Source organism: Xenopus laevis, chromosome 3S (genome assembly GCF_017654675.1).
Source record: "Xenopus laevis strain J_2021 chromosome 3S, Xenopus_laevis_v10.1, whole genome shotgun sequence".
Taxonomy (NCBI): Eukaryota; Metazoa; Chordata; class Amphibia; order Anura; family Pipidae; genus Xenopus; species Xenopus laevis.
The window spans coordinates 89,602,542-89,623,878 of NC_054376.1; the positions used below are offsets into that span (position 1 = coordinate 89,602,542).

Sequence of the window (21,337 nt, forward strand, 5' to 3'; positions counted from 1 at the left end):
AACATATCTTTTTCTCGAGTCAGTGTAGGACATTTCAGTAAGAAACCTGGGACTGCGGGCTGAGCTACAATCCAAACACATATATATACCCATAGCAAACGAATCAATACGAAGTGACAGCAATGCCACAAAGTGACTACTGCTGTAAAGCAAGTGCAAAGTGCTGAAAAGTGTTGTAAAGTGAAAGCAAAGTGCAATAAAGTGATTCATGTCAATTATAAAAAGTGCCTATTAGTATCATGTGCATTCATAAAATATGTTACTTATGCCATGTATACAATTCACAGTGTATGTGATATGATATATATATATATATAAAAATACAGTAATGCAATCATGTATAAAAGATACCATATCACCAAACAAATGCGCTGCACGGACTGGTCAATTTGTTGCTCTATTTTTGTTCACAGGCTTCTGGGGGTCCCCAGATTTTTGAAAAAGTTAATTAATTATCTATTCTACTTCATTAATCTAGACCCACTTGAACAGATATAGTATCACTTTCACAGTCAGGTATGTCAGTAACCGGCACAATCAGCATACCATTGTCAGAAAACACCAATATTTCTGACAATGGGTTCAGTATTCTACTTAGATAATTTCCTGATTTCAAGAAACCATGTATATATTATACGTAAAGCATCCAGTTCCACTTTCAGCAAATCAACCCAAAGATATCAATGAATCACATCCATGTTAGGATGGTGTTTGGATGAAAGTCTTGGTTTTTTTCTTTTAAAATATTTATCGTGCTTTACTAAAGAGCTTTAGATTCATCTGAGACTCTGCTTAAAGGGCAATTTCACCTTCATTAGCAAAACTGTCATAACATATAGTACAGTAAAACATGGCCCTAAAACTCCCAGAAATTTATTCAAACACCATATCCTGCCAAATTTTGTAAAATGGACATGGTAATTACGAGGGTGTAGCCAGAAATTGGCATGGTTATAAAAAGTTCACCACGCTACACATGGCAAATCTATTTTTCCATTTTTCAAATGTAAGGGATGTATTACTTCTCTGCAATCTTGGATGACTCATTTTGACTGATTGGACAATGAATGTAATTAAAGAGTCGCAAACGTCAAAAGTGTGCTATGTCTACTAAAAATAATATTTTATTTACACATGAGAGGTAGGAAAAAAACTTCTGATATCTCATTTTAGCTGCAAGAGGACATCATTTTCATCCATAAGGGATATGACTATAAAATGAAATATAATGATCTGCTAATGGTAACATTCTTGATATATTGCAGTGCAAAAATATCCCAGAGAAATAAGTTAGTTGAGGAAGGAAGCTTTTTTTACACTACTCTCCTGCTGTTGCCAAATGGTCTCCCTGGCTGAGTCATATGGCCAAGAAAAGATCTAGCTGTATAGCTGCAAGAAAGAGAATAATGAATGTGAGAGCACACAAGAGCAAATTAACTTCTATAGAATTTCATGATTTACCTATCATATTGATATGATTTTACTGCTCTTTCCTGTGTCTATTAATGTTCTCTCTATAACATATGCCTCTGTATATGCCTGAATCTGAACTCTTGACTTGGATATAGGCACATCCAAAGTAAATAGAACATTGGGTGTTTTGACTGCAGCATTCCTTTTAGGGAGAACAGTTGCAAGCACATTGCTCTTTACCAGCTGTCATCTAATAAGTAAAAGTGCCAATGCCACTGTATAACTCTTGAGAAGAGTGCAGAAATCATTTTCATTTATAAAACAAGCAAAGGTATACTCTTTGGGTCTTAATGAAAAATACATTTATAAAAAGTATTAGCTCTATAGGCGGCATTGATATATGTTCTCAAATACAGTGTAACTATTTGTGGAACTGTCAGAAATTGAAAGTACAAGTATTGTATTGTAAGGATAAATACAGGAGCAGACTCTGCAGCTGTGGAGGGGGGTGGGGCAGGAGGTATAGGGGATCCACGAGGCACTAATTGAGTAATTTCAACATATATTGGTAAAACAGGACATGTTGGGATCCCTAAAACTATTTTGCTGTGGGGCCCAGTACCATCTAGTTCCGCCATTGGTGCAGTGTTACACAGAAAGCTCTATATGTTATTATAGCTTTGCATTTAGAAGCAGATTTTCTGTACCTGTGATGTAAAGGGTTAAGGATTCTTCCCCATCAGAAGTGCAGTTTACTACATTAAAGGTCGTCTGCAGTCGCAGTTTCTTATGTCCCCAGGCAAAACTATTTTATCTCAGCTTTGCAACTGCAAAACACCATTTTATGCTATATTTTTTGTCTTTTGTGGGTTGCTCAGTCTTTCTACAAATCTCTTCAGCACAGCTAACCAACTTGTAAAATGATTCCTGGAAACAATTCTAGGGTTGGGTTCCAGATTTTCCCTTTGAAATATTTGGTAATTCCCACACAGGACAGTTTGACAATTCTTCTTTGAAATCAATAACATGTATTTTTAGAGCGCCAGGTATGGGATCCTTTATCCGGAAACCCGTTATCCAGAAAGCTCCGGAATGGCTTAGACTCCATTTTATCCAAATAATCTAAATGTTTTGAAAAATCATTTCCTTTTTCTCTGTAAAAATAAAGCGGTACTTTGTACTTGCTCCAAACTAATATATAATTAATCCTTACTGGAGGAAAAAACAGCCTACTGGGTTTGTTTAAATGATTTTCTAATAGACTGTTATCTGGAAAACCCCAGATCCCAAGCATTCTGGATAACAGGTCCCATACATGTAACAATAATAACCACTAGATCACATGTGCTATAAGCATAACAACTTACATAGACCTTTCTTTGAGACTGTCCTTTTGGTTGTAAATGGATTCTTGTCACACTAGGAGGTATGTTTGAGGATTCTAGGTGCAACCCTTTTCCAGAAAAGTAGCCATGATAAAACCTTTTGGCATCTTATTCAGTCTCATAACATGCCACATTGCAATATCATCTTTTTCCTAAAACCACAGCCATCAGCATTTCTGTTTGTGAATTATAAAACAATTCCCATGATTCTGCCCCTACATATCTGAAGAACTGCTGCTGCTCCAAACAGTCGACAAACCTTTTGGTTCAGCTATTGTTGGGAAATGGAGTTTCATACATTTTGCTGATTTTATAAGCTAATGCTAGTGGGATCCAAGCTATATAACTGCTTTCAAATTCTATGGTTTAAATAAGCTTTTAGGTGCTCTTCTGATTTGTGAAATGGTTTCTGAAATCTGATCATTATGAATGCTCTCAATCAGGGCCACCATCAAAAATCATGGAGTCGCGTATGACACAAAAATTTGTTGACCTCCTTGGGCCCCGCCCATCACCAACAGGCCATACACCACAGTAAAAAAGCCACACAAACATTGGTGCTAAAAACCCATTCATGGCCAGGGTCCATGAATGGGTAAAAAAAAGCAATTGGTGGTCAGGGGCCGCCATAAAAGTAGCGCTGCATAATGTTTTGCCCATGACCATTTTATGGCCACACCCCATAATTGCCATGTCCATTTTACAAAATTTTGCAGGTTATGAAAGTTTGAACACATTTCTGGGAGTTTTAGAGCCATGTTTTATGCTATAACAATTTTGCTAATCAAGCTGAAATTGCCCTTTAAGCAGTAAATCTCGGTTCTTCCAAGAGACTTGCTTATCTTAAATAGTTACAATTGTACCTTTGCTTATTTTAAATTGTTACAAATGTGTCAAAGGGCAGCTGCTCAGTGTTCTGGACTCTCTGCCAGAAATCCACTTATTTTAATTACGTTTCAGAAACGTGGTATCTTTTTCTGGCGTCCGTGCAGGAGGTCAAAGAGAAATTTGGGACATTTCAGTAAGGAACCCAGGACTGCTGGCTGAGGTGCAAAATTGGGACTGTCCTTGCGAAAATGGGACAGTTGGGAGGTATGCTGTCTTAAAATTCACCGGCTCTCCTGCACAGCCTGGGAAAGCAGGTAATGTAACTCAGAATGTAGGTCAGAATTAAATCTAGGACCCCAGTGCTACAAAGGAACAGTGTTACCATTAAACAACATTCCAGCCATGTCTATCATTAGAAGATGGATCAAAACTGTTACTTAGTTCTGGAACACTTACCAGTCTTATAAAAATACTGTAGCCCTCTATCTATCTACAGTACCCTCCAACTTATTATAGAGCTGCCCTCTTATACACAGTACAATCATATACATGCATTATAAGGGGTGATTCGATTAGTATTAACACCACCAACATTGTGAATAGCCAGTTGTATAATAGAAAAATTGCCATATTTTGTTTGCTAATATAGGTATCACTTCTACAATACTTTTTGAATTTGTTTGTTTTTTATTTGTTATTTTTGCTTCTGGCTAACACTGTACCACAGTTTTTGTTTTGTGCAGTTCCACTATGGGATTCGGGTACGCAAGAGGACAAACTTCTTCAAAATCAAACAATTCATAGGCAGGTAATGCTAATGCTGGGCCACAGTCATTGATGTACAGATTTATGATGAATATTTATTTGTTAGGTTATAACACAGATTTAAGAATATTTGTTTGTTACATTTTAACATCCATGAAAAACATAGAAACGTTTTACTGGAACACCGAATCGTAGGATAAAATGAGTGAAAACACACTTTTTTTAAAATCAGAATTAAAGCTCTTTAATGCAGAAATCACATTTTACTCTCTGCACTAGCAAAACACCTTGGGGCAGATTTACTAAAGGGCAAAGTGGCCGTCGCTAGCAAAAATTTGCCAGAAATCTCATCTGCAGGGATATTGCCAATTTACAGGCGTAGATGACAATTCACTAGTGAAAAAGATTTTTGTGCAGTTTTGCGCCCTATTGCCAGATTTTCGCTCAGTTGAGCAATCGTTACTCCGCAAATTCACTAAAGTGCGAATTTTACAGAACGTTACCTTTTTTTCCAGAGTTTCATTCACCACCTTAGACCAGGCGAACTGATAAGATGAAGATACATCCTCCTCAATCTTATGTCAGTGACATCATATCCTGTATGCCGTAAAGTCACAAAAGTTAGCGTTTTTTCATTTTTTAAAGTGGGATTTCCTTCAAAAGTTCTAACTATTAAAGATTTCTTTGTTAACAAAATTTGTTTAACCAATTTGAGGGGCATGCCACATTTGTTTTAGGGTGGGCTCATGTCTAGGGCATTAGAGGATCTCTTTTGTCTTTATTTTGCTTGTTTGAAAATTTGTAATAATAAGTGGCCACTTCAAGCATTTTAACCGACATCTATACAACCTTTATGTACTATTCAAGTTGATCTTAGCATAAGAGTACTAACAAAGTTTCGGTAGGCAGAATTGAATGCTAGCGCACGATCGCTAGGAAATGCTCTCACTGACGAATTAACGTCGCCTGCTGAGACGCAACTTTGCATTTTAGTGAATTAGTGTAGTGGTCACGATTTACGCCTGGCGAAGTGTGGCAGAGCCCTTTAGTGACTTTTAGTGACTTTGCCCCCCTTGACATGCTGCAATGCTGAAAAGTTAAGTACAGGTGGGCGATGGGGTGCGGCAGCGTTATTGCTTTGTCCCCCTGGGAGCCCCAGAGAGGGCTGAAATACCCCAGCGAAAACCTGGAAATGACATCAAATGACAATGAACATTTTTATCACAACCCTGCTTGGTCAATGCAATGGCAATGGGAAAAGAACAGCATTTGTGGGTAAAAGAAACCATGGAAGCTTGCACAGGAATAACGCTTGGCACTCTGCACTTGTGAATGAACATGGAAAGCAATGCAATAAATGTTTTAGGGATTTTCCTCTGACTCTCCTCACCATAAAATAAATTATATAAATTCTGTTACTCAATATTCCAAGACAAAAATTCATTCGTGTAGCTGCCTGGCTTCTAAACTAAATATCCACTTATCTGTCATTTTTCTGTATTGCCACCTCTGGGGCTTAAATGTACTTTATCAATCCCTATTACTGTCAAACATTGTTTGAACATTATGTGAAATGTTTGGTTACAGCAGTCACACGTTTTGTATTTTTGATAAATGCTTTCTTATTCTTTCAATGTTTTATTTGAACTACATTTTCTCATGAAGTATTTGTCCTCCTTGTGTAATAACATAAATTCATTTTTTTTTAAATATATATTTAATCTTGTAGGTTGTTTGAGATGAATGTCAATGCTTTTGTCACATACTGACAAGTAATGCAGTGGGTAGCGCTGTATATAGTAACGTCTAGTATAGTGATAACATACCTCCCAACATTTTGGGACAACATTACCTCCCAATCTTTTTATTTAAAAAGAGGGACAAAAAAGTTGGCGCGCGTATCTAGGCCATTTTTTTGACGACACCCATTTTTGTGGCCACACTCCCTAATTACCATGTTAATTTTACAGAATTTCGCAGGTTATAAAAGTTTGAACATATTTCTGTGGGTTTTTTCAGTTATTACAGTTTTGCTAATGAAGGTGAATTGCCCTTTAAGCTGTGAGTCTAACTTTTCCCAAGGGACCTGTTATCTTGTATTGTTACAATTACTTCTGTTGTGGATGTTTTGAGCTCTCTGCCAAAAGCCAATTAAGTTAGAAACTTTGTTTCTTTTTCTGGCTGTTCAGTGCAGAGAAAAACGGGACTTTACAGTACAAATGAGGGACTGCAGGTTGAGTTGTCAAAAGATGGACTGTCCCTCTAAAAACGGGACAGTTGGTATGAAAATATAAGAAATAATGTACTCTTTGTTGTAAAATATAAGGTTATTTTAAATCACAGAGGCGTTTCATGAAAATAAAAAGGTACAAGGCCGATTGCTTTTATAGATCATGAAATGTGGGGGTTTCTGGGTTCCTGATAAACATATCAGCATGTGACTGTGAGCAGTTTACCTGCTTTGATAAGACTGCAGGGCATGGATTTGTAGTCTCATATTATTGCAGGATGTTTAGGATATTATTTGGTAGGAGCACAGATCACATTGCTGCTAGTCTTTGGTGTTGCTATGGTTAAGTCTCCCTACGGCAGATCCCCTGGCTGTATGGTACAGTAGTAGTACTCTTGTGTTGTATGGGTTACACCACCTTTTGACTTGGCTGAAGGAAGGGGGAGGTCTAATCTTGATTTTGATTTTCTAGCCAGTCCCCAACAAACAGAAGGCAGTGGCAATCCTACCTCCCGCTATTATATCTTCTCTGCAGCACAATGGTTCAACCCTGGCTGTAAGGCGTCTCCCTCCACACACTCCCTCCCTTCAGCCCCTCTCCAATGATGGAGACCCGGCAACAGAGGGAGGGGGGCGAAACATGTTAATGCAGGGCTACCTCGCACACAGGCACACTTGCAGCATCAGGCAACTTTACTCTGCTCTGTTCTGAAAAGAGCCCTGGTTGCTTTGTGCTTGTGTCTGCTTCTCTGGCAGAAACCAGTGCGGAGGGTGTGAATGTAGGAGGCAGCTGTTGGGCAGCCAGGTACATCCAGAGGACAAGCTTGGCACTGAGCAAACACAGCAGTAGTGACTCCCCAGCGGATGTTTACAAGCACTGCCTTGCACCCAAGCACCCTTCTCTGCACTAAGCAACTGGGAAGCTCCACAGTCAGGCATGGACAGGTTCCTTGGCTTTGTCCGGCAGATCAGGAGATCCCGGAGGAGAAAAGGTAAAAAGTATCGACCTGAGGAGGATTACCACGAGGGCTATGAAGATGTCTACTATTACGCCTCAGAGCATTTCCGAAGTAAGTCTCCTGCTCTGCCTCCGCTGCATGGGGATCCAGGTGGCTTCACATCATTGCATTGTAGTTTGTCAGGTGTCTGGTTTCCTATATCTGCCTCCAGCTCCCAGCTTTTGTTATGCAGCTGCCCCTAGCCTTCCTAATTTGAAAGCCTTATGAGGGGATGCTGGTATGTGTAGTCCAACCAGCCACAGGTTGACTTTATAGGAGTAACTGTACTGTAATTATTCTGTTTGTTGACGATGCCTGCTTATGAACCAATATATAAACTCATTCATGTATCTGGGGTCAAAGTGGAATTCATCAGGTGCAAAGTGATGTGTATGCAAATATAACCAGCAAAAGTCATCTGTAAAGTTTTGCCGCAAACCATGTTTTATTCACAGAATGATTTCTGCCAAAATAGATTTCTAAATAAAATAGAAACAGCAATTTATTTGCATTGTTGTTTAAGTGCGCATGCAGTTCCCTTGTGAGTGTTGTCATCCAGGTGTTTTCACAGAGATATTAACAGTAAATTCTGTGGCTCCATTTTAACCGGAAGGGCCCGGGATGGTCACCTTTTGTTCTGACCCTGCGTGATGACTTTTGTTATGATGAGGATTATTATGTTAAATGTTTACAAATATGACACAAGAGTTAAAGAGAGCCCTGCTCATTAGTGTTTGTAATCAAAAAGTTGACACAGTCATCTGTTATGATATCTTGATACCTCTACAACAGCAGTGGGGTAATGGATCGTAACTTGCTGCCATAGCCGCAAAAAAAAATGAAATGTTGCTGAAAAATGATATAATACATTTGCTGGATTTGTTTAAAGGAAACTGCAAATAATAATACAATCTGTGGCCTTATACACGATGATAAGAACAGCTCCAGCTAAAAGGATTCTGGGGACTTTGGTTCAACTAGAGAACTACAAGTTGAACATCCCCGCTGTTTACTAACTGATCAAAGTGTGTCAGTCTGCAGTAGATACTGAGGTTTAATACAGATGTATCACAAAAGCTGATTTTAATTCATATATAAATGATATGTTCACAAACTCGAAATAGCCCGTTATGTTTGGAATGAAAGTACATGTTCCGCTTTAAGATTATAAACTGTAATGAGAAGGACCTATTTTCCTCTGCTCAATATTTATATCTGTGTCGTATACGCCATATTATTCTACAAAATATGCCATTATTTTTTAAATAACTGGTAATAAAATGGAATTGTTTCTTAATGAAAAAACCTTACAATGGTGGGGTTTAGGTTTGATTCCAACCAGCGCTTGTGGAGGTTTCCTCCAGATACTCTGGCTTACTCCCTTACACAAAAATACATAGGTTGGTTGGTTACCTAACTGGCAGTGGGAGGAGGGGTAGTGGGCGGTTGGCGTTAGCGCCCCTGATGTGGCAGCTCCGCTGGGGCCGGACCCCCTAGTCCGACACACACACACACACATACACACATATTTATATTTTAGAGAAAGAACTGCAGATTCTGTGTAGACGAAATGAAGGCGAAATGGGCCTGGAATATTTCATTTATCAGTTCCATTCCCTCCTCCAGTGTCAGGCTTGTCCAATTGGTTTGCAAATGCCCAGATCTGCCTGGGGAAACAGTGATGGGAAAACTAGAGCTGGTGCAGTATTCACTGAGCTTGCTTTGTCACTTTGCATTATGTGGACTCTGATGGGAATAAACTTAACTTTGCACAATGTATGCTTTCAAGAAGAAAATGCTGGTGCATTTTGATTATGGAAGTCCCTGTTGGCATGTCACATTAAAGTGAAAAACTGTAACAAAAGCAACCTTCTGATGGGAACAGCCGTTTGAGGTATTCCAGGTATGTCAGGGAACAACAAAAGCTTTTGGAACCTTTTAGAACAGCTGTCCACATTGTTGTAAAAAAAAAAAAAAGGCATAAACATGTTCCCAGGGTTATAAAGCTTACTGACAATTAACCAATGGCCCCTCACTCACTACAGCTAGTTTTTTTAAAAAAAAATAATATAATATGTATTTTTTTGTTTCATTACACAGTCATTATTGGTTATCACAGGTTGAGTAGAATGAAATCTTCAGGGCACTATTTTTCTCTAAACCTGGTGTTTGTGTAAATGGCCTTTATTGGCTGTTACCTACAGATGTTGCTGAACTGGTTTTTAAGATGTAAAAATGCTGACCCATCACAGTAATCATCAGATGCGCAGCTCAGTTATAGTTCTAAATATATTATTTTACCTATTTGAAAGTAACATATACAGTGTTTGTAAGTACAATTAGTCTTCTACCTCTATTTTTCCTCAAATAGATGTTCTATTATCTATAGATCATGACTCCCCAATGGGAGCAGAAATGGCAACTCACACTATATATAGTATATATATGGATCATCCTTTCTATACATGGCCAATTTTATTTTATTGGATGAGTTCCTCATTTAGCAGTAATCCTGAAAGACAATAGATCTGTTGACAAAAAGATTTGTCGCCTGCGAGAAATATGCACTACCAGCAGGTGACAAATATCCTGAAAATACCATAGCACTGATATTAGTGTGGTAAGACACTGTGAATTGAATGACCTCCAGAAAATGTAGGAGAAGGCAGTTTCCAGCACTTAACTGCCAGCAATTCACATTAACATCAGTGCTAAGGTATTTTCAGGGTACTGTTCACTCCAGATCATTCCTTTTATTCTTATTCTAGATTAATTTCCTAATTATAAAGGCAATTTTTTTTCAAGCATACTGACATATCATGTTAAAAATTGAGTTGGTTTATGAAAACCTGTTTTTATTTGGCCCCCAGGCCTTGCAGGACTGCAACTACCATAAATATTCAATATACAATGTAAAGTTGATGTATGATGGTTGTTGTTGTGCAGGAAGAAATGTGAATCCTTTGTTGAAGAACACTCCTATAGAATAATTTGTAAAACTAACTATATATTCCAGGGGCCGCCTGTGTAATAATTACATAAATTAATTATCAGCACAGTTTTTCAATTGTCTGGGACAAAGAATTGCTTTGTCAGTGGCAGTACATCATGTGTCGTTGTGTGTCTTTTTACATAGAGGATATATTTTATCCCCGTTCTACACTTCGGTAATTTAGAAACATCAACCTTTTTACCACAGTCAAATATAAAAAAAAGTTGGGGGAGCCACAAAGGCTTAAAAAAATGTTGCCAAAAAACAGAAGTGATTGGCTGCTGGTAGCCCGATGTGGACTGCCAAGCTGCAGCAAGCCATGAGTAGGGTAAAGCAGGATTTACTTGCATCAAATCATGGCATGGGGAGGAACATCAAACAGGTGGCAAGAAACATGATGCATGCTCCTGGATCACTGGTTTAAATGAACTGCATTGGAAAGCATACTATTTATAAGGTTATACTAGACCAATGAAAGCGGTAGAGATATCAATTAAGCCTAATATGTAAACTCTTTTAAACTGGGCTATCTTTACCTTTTGTATTGATTTTTCAGTATATTTTTGCATGTAATCTATATATTCACTGTATACATCCTTTATATTATACCGTGTTGCATCATTACTAATAATGATTAATGTGGAGCTGCATAATAGGTAATGCTCAAAGCATATATCTTGGCACTCTTGTATGTCAGCCTGCATGCGTCTGCTACCCCCCCCCCCCCCCCATCATACCAATAAATAACACGAAGCTAGGGACTGCCTCTGTCTGGTTGTGCAGAGTTTCGCCTTCAAGCCATGATTGTCTATACAACTCCTACACTGCCTCATCACAGTTTTAATTTTCTGAAGTGCTCTGAACATATTGTAACACTTAATCAAATTACAATGCAGACATTATCAATCACAGCAGTCTGTACAGCAACAATAATGTATAAACGCCTCTCCTTGGTGTACTTTGATTCTATAAAAAAAAACAGTTACCACAAATGAAATGATGAATGTATTAAAAATTGACTTCTATGAATTCAAGTAAATAGCAGAATAAACGTTTTCATGTCTTAGGAATGGCCTCTTTAATGTACATAAAAAATAAATACTAAAGTGCATTCAGAGGTGAAAGTATACCTGCTAATTCCTATATGTCGGTACCTTATTCTGGATGTACTGCTTAAGTAAGATTAGTGTCAGATGGGCAGAACAAACATAGGTGCAGGGTCGGAATCTGGGTCCCCTGCCACTGGGTTCCCCCGCTGATCCGCCCCCTGCTCTATTTGCTGCAGCCTGCGGCAAGAAGGATTAGCACAGTGAGCAGGACTGGGCTGCCTAGGCAAAGACAACAAGGTGTAACTGTTAGTTCCCCTGCTGGTTGAGGTTCTCTAGCTGGCTGAGATACAAAGGGGCTAATGCAGTAAAAGTATTCTATTTATTTATATAGCACCAACATATTCAACAGTGCTTTGTAGAGATTATACATCTTTCATTCGGTCCTTGTCACAGTAAGCTTACAATTTAAGAACATTTAGAACAGGGGCCCCCAAACTTTTTTTTACCCATGAGCCACATTCAAATGTAAAAAGGTTGGAGAGCAACATAAGCATGCAAAAAGTTGAACTTTCACTTTCCCCCATTGATAAATACTCTTTTAAAAATCTCATAGAAATGAATGGAGAGTGGCGGAATTTCACTCTAGAGGACTGTGACGATCTCAAACTTCACTCTTTGATAAATATACCCCTTTGTTTCTGCTAATTGGTTACAAGGCAGTAACCAATCAGTGCCTTGATGGTGGCCACATGGGTCATAACGGTTTGCTTTGGAATCTGACCTGCATGCTAAGGATTAATTGCAGACTCCATGAACAGTTATGTCCTATGTGGTCCCCCTTAAAGTCGTTGACTAACTCAGAGTAAAGGTGGCCACACGATAAGGTCTGCTTGTTTGGCAAGGTCACCAAACCAGCGGATCTTTCCCAGATTTGCCAACTAACGGCAGGGCGATATCCGGTTAATCCAAACATTTGGCCCTAGGGCCAAACGATTGGATAATACGAAGAAAGTGGGGGCCGATGGATCGTAGGACTACGGCCCTCGATTGCAGGAAAAATCAAACATGCCCGATCTATATCAGGCCGGTTTTTGGCCAGATACAGATTGGGGAGACCCGTCAGACGCCCGCACACACGGGCAGATAAGATGCCGAATCGGTTTTAAGAACCAATATTGGCAGCTTTAATCTGCCCATGTATGGCCACCTTTAGGGTGGTGGCAGACAGGGAGATTAGTCACCCAGCGACAAATCTTCTCTACTGCAGGCGACTTATCTCCAAGAAATGCCTTCCCGCTGGTAAGAATACGAATCGCCAAGGGGGTGGCGAGGGAGTCGCTGGGCGACTAATCTCCCTGTCACTCCAGCCTTTATAGATTACATTTTAAGGTAACTATATTAGAAACATTTTTTATTTTGCATAGCCTATGTACCCAGTTTTTATTTTTACACTGAACTGTTCCTTTAACAAAATAAAGAAATGAGAAGTAAAACCGTTTTATTGTATAATTTTTAAGAGCTGTTCACCCTATACCACGTCATCCAGCAAAATAAAGTACACTGCTGATTCTGTAACTTCAAAGAGCTGCTTATTATACAAAACTTAAGGACCTGGCTTTCTGGCATACAGCTCTACATCAATCATTTGATCACAAAGAATTTTATCAAGCCATGACATCTTACACAATGGTGCTTCTGAATGAATCTTGTGCTCTGTTTAGTTTGGGATGGTGTGATAGGCATTTGAATCGTGACCCTGTAGTATACAAGTCACTTTCTAAAGTGAATTTTTCATGCCTCAAAATAGTTGAGGCTGAAAAGGACAAAGTGAATGTGTCGCGTTCTTTTATGCATACCACATTGGCTTGAAACTACTGCTGAAATATTATTTTTAATTAGCACAATTACTTTGACTTTATTTCTGAAGTGAACAGTCAGTAATAGCAACTGTAAAGGTGTTACTGGCAGATGTTTGAAGAGCTGACTTACTGATCACGAATGTACCTTTGCCCATTAAGGTTTCCATACATCAATATATGTTGAAATTTGATCCATGGAGAGAAACTATTCCAGACACAAAGAAATGAGATGGGAACATATATTTTTCAAAGAAAGAGTATTCTGTGAAGCAGGCTGACATTTTGTAATCCAAAAACGTGTAAACTGGTGGTGTACTTACTTGAATGCTTAATAGGTTTAGTTTAGGGTAACACCAAGAGATACAGTATAAGTAACTAACAGGGCTTCACAAACTCCAGCCACAATGCAGCAATGCTTAAGATTTTCCATCAACAGTGTGTTTTTTTTCAAGGGTTTGTAGTATGTTTTTCACAGGTTTTATGATTATGTCTTGCTTATAATGCTGTAACACATATGACAAGCCCTGCTTTTTTTTAAAGAAGCAATGTACTCCTGTTGATAAATGTCCAATAACTAGGGCTTGTGATGGAAATTATTTGTTTGTTTTTCGTGGCAAAAGTACTGTATCTTTTTATTTTTTAGAACATCAAATTTAAAAGCACTCAATTTTGATCGTATTTCTGTTTTCAGAGCATTTGTGAGAACAGCAGAAAATAATTCATCTAAATGCCCTTCCCAGTTAATTTCCCTGTATTAGAGACTCCTTGTTATGTAAACCTAAGACTCAGGCCCCAAAAGGAGGCACTCATTTTTATGGAGCCAACCTCGAAAACTCCAGAGGTAGGAAAGTGGGGCAGTTAAAATGAAAACAAAAGTTGTAGTAGTGATTTATAATATATATATTTTTAAATAAAAATAACAGGCACAAAATATGTTATACTGTCCCTTATTTTTACAAAATACCTGTAGCTATATATTGCATAATTCAGAAAAGATGGGGCTCTGAATTATTTGATCTTGCTGAACCAGGTCCGGACCCTGGGGGATGCTGCCTCAGAAGCTCCAGTCTGGCAGCCCAGCTCATGCACGCCAGCGAGCATCAGTACGCACTCGCGCATGCGGGGCAGCGAGCATACTGCTTTTTTTGCCAGGAGGAAGAAAACCAGGGTGAGGATCTGGGACGGTCGGGCCCACTGGAGCCGGGGGCCCACCGTTTTTTTTTCTCCAGTGGCCTGCCGGCTCAGTCCGAGCCATGCAACTCTCACAAGTAACACCCATTTCTAGGATACCCTGGTAATCCTATCACAGTAACCCCACAGAATAGCACCTGTGAGCTTCAGATGTCAATGTGCCATTGTGATTGGATTAGTGGAAGAGTTTATATGCCGTGGACTTCCCATACCAGTCATTTGAACGGAAGAAACGGCGAGTGAGTAGTGAAATTACTCCGCAACTCCAGTTGTTTTAGTATTACTTTATACTAGATATACCATGACCTGGATGAATGAAAATATTCATAGTCACCGAGCCCTGGAGGTTTAGGCTGAAAGAAGGAAGTCTGATACCGAAGCCCATGTGTATATAATAGAAGAAAAGAAATGCAGTGGGGGGTTTTTTGACAGAGGACTCAGAGCAGCATTACTTTGAGGGTTTACTGGTGTATTTATAAAGACCTTTCTGAAAAAGCTTACTTTGTTTTAACCTTATTTTGTCCTTCTATAATCCAGAAAACCTAGTTTTCTAGATAATAGGTCTTATACATGTGTTATGTTATGTTCTACAACAGTAGAAACACATTGCACAATGTATTAAAAAGAACCACATATAAGCTTACAATTTGACAGCTTTGTATTTTCTCTAATACAAGTAATAATATGGCATTACCTTGAACTTCATTATAACTAAACTGCATACACCTTGGCAAAACAAACCTTTTGTTGGTTTGTTTGAATGATGCTTTATCACTAGCTTTAAGGTATAGTGATGCATTTGCTTCAGAAACACTACTATAGTTTATATAAACAAACTGCTGTGTAGCCAGGAGGGTTCTGAAGAATCCAATTGTGTACTATAGAGCTTATCTGTTATATGCTGTGTATCCTGTGCCTTTTCTCCTTTTTTTCAGCTTTGAATGGCTGCCCTGATGGTTAGAAATCAAATTGCTTATGTAAAATATGATAGTTTTTTTAAGCAAATACACTAGTTGTACCAGTGCAGGGCAATAGTATGTAATAGTGTCATTCTGTCAGGTATTGCTGGGAGTCGAGCCTGGGACCTTTGGGTTTCTGGCTCGATACCCTAACCATTTGGCCAGGTGAGCAGCCTGTAGGGTTGCTCACTGTGTGTAACCTGGCCTCTGCAGTCCCAGCCCAGCTGCCGCCTGATTGGCCTCTCCAGCCCCAGCTCAGCTGCTGCCTATCTTAATCTACCAATCAGGGCTGCCTCTTCCCTATTTAAGGGCAGCTCTCAGACCACTCCTTGCCAGAGCATTGTATGGTGTTCCTAGTACTGTGGCAGCGCCCCTAACTAGGTAGTTCTAGCTCTTGCCCCTTTTCCCTTGTTATTCTGCCTGTCCTTGTCTTGCTTTACCTTATCTTGTACCTTTCTAGCCTCGACCTTGTTCCAACCCTACCTTGTACTGCTCTCTTGCTATCCTGCTCCAGTCTCCCTCTCTTGCTATCCTGCTCCAGTCTCCCTCTCTTGCTATCCTGCTCCAGTCTCCCTCTCTTGCTATCCTGCTCCAGTCTCCCTCTCTTGCTATCCTGCTCCAGTCTCCCTCTCTTGCTATCTTGCTCCAGCCCTCTCTTGCTCCAGTCCTCTCTTGCTATCTTGCTCCAGTCCTCTCTTGCTATCTTGCTCCAGTCCTGTCTTGCTATCCGCTCCTGTCTTGCTATCCGCTCCTGTCTCCCTCTGCACTCTATCCCCCAGTTTGATCTACGCCCGCACCGTCCTGTCCCATCCAAGCCGTTCCACTCCTGCCGCGTCCAGTCCTTTCCTGTTGAGTCGTCGCCCTCTTCTTCCTGTCTTGTCCAGTCCTGATCGTCGTCCTATCCGTCCTGTTCCAGTCTGACTCTTCGCCCTCATCTACCTGTTCCTGCTTCCCTTCAAGTTTCCCCTTGGCACATACAGCCCCTGCCTCAAGGACTCGCCCTTTCCCTTCAGACTCTACAGCGCCCCCTACCTAATCCCTGACACATTCCTTTGATTTTGAGGTGTTGCTGTTTCTTTAAAACTTAAAGGAAAGGTAATAGAATATTTAAACTATGATGAAAGACTATTAAGTTTAGGGTTGTTTTCTATTAATCTTTTTAAGATTGGCATGGATGAGTTCTTGAACAGACATAATGTTCAAGAGCTATAGTTATTTTGGCATCTACAGTTTGTATATGTATTGTTACATATTTTATATTTGAGTGTATAGATAGGTCTGACACACTCACACTCTCACACACTCACATTCTGTTATCCAGAATGCTTGAGATCTGGGGATTTCCAGGTAAGGGCTCTTTCCCTTGGGAGGAGGGATGGTCAGGTGGTGGAGGCAAACAGAACTCAAAACTGGTCAGTAGCATGAACCTAGAAACTGCTGGCATTCATGAGAACTGGAAGAAAGCTTCAAAAGCTTGGCAATTAAACTAGTAATGTAACACTTAACAGGACTAATGTAAAACTTTGCTATCTGGGTAAGCTTTATTTCAATACTTAGATATGTTGTGCCCTCAAGTGTGAGCATATGGGAGCATCAAATGGAATCAGTACATCTTGATCATTCTGGGCACTTTAAATGATTGTTCAGTTATACCTGTTCCTGCACATGAGAAAAAAGAGTGACAGTGAATCTAATTAGCGAGAGTAAAAATGAATTTGTGTTCTGACTCTACAACTACATAGATTACTAGTAGTAAATATCTTTGATGATTGTGCCAGTTTGTGTGTGACCTCTGTAGTCCATTAAACCATTTTATACATATACTGTATCACTTCTGCAGAGAGGAATGATTACTGCAGGTTGCTGCATCTTTATAATACATTCTATTTCTTGATAATAAAGATGTCTACTGTGTGTTTTCATCTTCTGGCCTCTCTAGAGCTATAAAGTGACCCCAGGGATAGATAAGCTATGTAATGCTTAGTCTATTTTACAGTTGTGTTTTTCATTCAATCTGTAGTTAGGCCTTGCAATTTAGAATACATTTGTTTTTCTATTCTCTGATCTCTGGAGACTGTGTAAAAATAAGCTTTAAAGACTAGGGCAACCTCTTTCATCAGCAGCAAATTCAGGTGCTTTGTAAATTAAGGGGATGTGAAATTCACCCTTAGTTAAACTTGCTCTGACAGCTGCAGATAGGAAACTTCCCTAACTGCTATGCAGGGAAACCCAATATTCTGATTATTAGTCTTGCTGTGTCGGCTTCTATGCAGATACAGTATTATTTGACTTGTGCTGTTTTTATGATGATCCCTAAGCTTAACCTCCCAACTGAAGGCCAGACCACACTGAGCATGTGCATAGTCTTGGTCTTGCAAAGATGTTTAACAAAGTTACAAGATGACAGCCCCCTGTGGCCAACTTTGAAAGCATAAATCATTTGTTTAATAAGGCTTAAAGACAGGCACAGAAGTGGAGTATTTTAGCTTTTAGGAAAAAGCATGGGCAATACAACCATCTGTGAATAAGTATGCACTGCGCAAACATTATAAATGACCCCCACTGTTTCTGGCTAATATTGATTTTCATTATTTCTTTTAGGTAGATAAATTGGACAACTGATTGCCCTTGTAGGAGACACAGTTGTACACAATAATAGTAGCACTCATTAGAGCAATGGTACATGCAGTGATTCTGGCTGTTTGCCACATGAATGCTTGAATGGCAGGTGACAAAACACCCAAAAATGCTTCCCTTCCCTCTTACTGGAAATTGCCTATACCCACTCAATGCTCTTGCAGGTCATGTGATTAATGTTTAGAAATGTAAAAGCCACCACAGCACATTCATGGCTCCTTATGATTGCCACTGAAATGAATGAAAAGTTATTGCTAGTGTTTTGTTACCTGCAAGTTGCTCAACTCTCGGACAATGAAACCTGACTCTCTGTGTATATCATGTTATGATTCTGACATAATAACAGAAGAAGTGTCTCCATTGGCATTTCTGCCTCCCAGGACTAGATCAGCCTTCTTCATGTGCAGTTTTGGTCTGCAGACAATACACTGTAACCAGTCAAGGATGTACATAGTACAAAGTACATAGTACATCTAAAGCTGGCCATAGATGTTGAGATTTTTAAAAGATCCGATCCTCATCGTGAGACCACGATTTTCTCGGAACGATCGTACGATCGTACGAATTGACCATCAACTAAAAAGACCAATTTGCCAGGAAAATAAAGGGGAGCTGTCTGCTTGGCCATGCAAACATAGATAGATTGCACTGGGGCCGACAAAGATTTTTTAACCTGGCTGATCAATTTCCTGACAGATGTCGGCTGAAAAATCGTAAGATGTACGATCGTTCGAATCCCACGATAATTTCGAAGGATTGGTTGGACTTCGCTAAAGTCGGTCTTTCGGCAAGAAGAATCGTCGCGTCTGTGGGGAGCTAAATACAGTTGTTGGGAGCTGGTAAAATTGCATTTCATACTCCTAGCACTAGTGGTGCGAACAAAGATCAGGAAGTTAAGTAACAATGATGTATGTTAGTTATATTTTCACCTTTACCCCGGAACTCTAAGCATTATATAAGGTGGGAGTTTTCCAGCACTGATAAGAGTGAGTGTTGAACACTACACTGTTTTTTTTTTTGTTTTTTATTCTTTTTTTCTTTTGAATTCCTTTGAGTTTGTGCAGGATTTGGCTAAAGCTAAACTACACAAATGTGGAGTTTAAATATATATGCAATAATGGTTTGGTGCGGTTTTGATCTGATGCCCTGTCCACATTTGCTACCTTTACAATTTGCTACTTCAGTTGATAAATTTCTTTGTGGACTAGTCACAACGGCTGTATCAATTATAACTCAAGGATTATAATCAGCAGGGCCAAAGATAAGAAATGTATCAACGAATGTAACAAGTTAAAACAGTGTACAGGGTTAGTGACTGTTCCTCAGATTGCTGTTCCAGAGAGAGAAACGATGAAACTGTAAACATCAATATTAAAAAACATATCAGATCAAACCCCCAAGGGCCCGTCTGAGCATCATTAAAGCTTATGGCAGGTACAGGGCAGGGAGAACTTTGAACTGTGCCTGTGAACTACATTCTGTGCCCGGGCCCAGTCATGGCTAGTTACACCACTATCCAGATATATGCTTCTGTATTGATATTTAGATATATATATATATATATATATATATATATATATATAAATATATGCTACCTACAACCACATCACACAAGAATACTGTATATGAATATGTAAAAATACACACACACACACATATACAGTATATGCATATGTACACTTCTAATGGGTCCCTGGGTCAGGAATGAGAAACCTTGGTTCTTTTGAAGGCATAGTAACATTATATTCATAAATAAAACAACTTTTCGCATTCTGATGGAAAAGTACTTTGTGGTGTACACATACTTTTGCAAAAACTCATGTTTTAAGTTTGGTCTCTATGTCTGCAGAATTAAATTGTGCATTTACTTGATATAAATATCACTAATCTTGGATTAAATGGCAGCATTCACACATTCTTAACTTCCAGCCTCTGCCAGATATATCCAGATGGCATTTACTCTGCAGAAACTGTCTGATGACAATTGTTAATTATGACAGTTTTGACAGTATACAGATACAAAAACAAATAATCTTTTTTTTGTCCTGGATTTTTTTAAGGAAAAAACAATTCCTACTTTTAAGGGAAGATTAATTTAACAAGGTAGCTTCAGTATTTCTTCAGTAAAATATATAGTACAAAAAACAAGTATATTGCATGTTAATTGTGTGCAGTGATTGGAATATTGTTATGAAGAGGAATCACATTTCAGATTCGTGTTGCAGCTTGTTTGGACTGCTGAGATTGCATGTTGAATGGAACAACCAGGTAACTCCTACAGTACATTCCAGACTAAAGATAACCAAAACAGCAATCCTTTATGGTAGATGAGTCATTACTCTCCAGGAATGTGTTGGGATGTTCTCAGATTCCATTATAACTGGGCTTATTCTTCCCTTCACACTGCAGAATGGGTTTTCCATAACATGCTGTTATGCTTCCTTTTTTGGTCTAGCTCTGTATTTACATTGGGAATATACCAGAATTTAGCACAGGAGTATTCTGCATTTTAGCTTTAATTCAGTTTGCAGGAGTGCAGAAAGAATGTGTGATAAGTCTTATCCTGTGTTTAGCCATTTGCTTTTAGTTTTGCCAGTTGTATAAAGGAAATTATTTTTTTTTGTACTTGTGGTGCGGGAGAATATATGACAGACCTCAGCTCCTTGAATTTCAAATGTATGTGAATTTTCTTTTACTGTAATAAATTTGAATATTCTCACAACTCGAATGGAAGGTTATTTAAAGGGATACTGTCATGGGAAAAAATGTTTTGTTTTTTTCAAAACGTGCTGCTTCAGCAGAATTCTGCATTGAAATCCATTTCTCAAAACAGAAAACAGATTTTTATTTTGAAATCTGACATGGGGGCTAGACATATTGTCCGTTTCCCAGCTGCCCCATTCATGTGACTTGTGCTCTGATAAACTTCAGTCACTCTTTACTGCTGTACTGCAAGTTGGAGTGATATAACCCCCTCCCTCCCCCCCCAGCAGCCTGACAACAGAATAATGGGAAGGGGACCAGTTAGCAG

At 39.1% G+C, this 21,337-nt stretch overlaps 1 protein-coding gene across 8 annotated transcripts in view; it reads left to right on the forward strand.

Moving 5' to 3' along the window:
- The window catches only part of grip1.S (glutamate receptor interacting protein 1 S homeolog), a 260,071-nt gene that overhangs the window by 81,894 nt on the left and 156,840 nt on the right, over positions 1 to 21,337 (forward strand). For 2 of the 8 annotated variants that reach the window (XM_041588624.1, XM_041588625.1), the window contains exon 1: positions 7,136 to 7,691. The exons of 1 other annotated variant lie outside the window; for it this stretch is intronic. In XM_041588624.1, the coding sequence (XP_041444558.1) occupies positions 7,559 to 7,691 (133 nt within the window). In that variant the 5' untranslated portion in view covers positions 7,136 to 7,558. Of the gene's footprint in view, positions 1 to 7,129; positions 7,692 to 21,337 lie in introns of those variants that run through there. 5 more of the 8 variants (XM_018255986.2, XM_041588628.1, XM_041588618.1 and 2 more) reach the window with 4 other exon arrangements.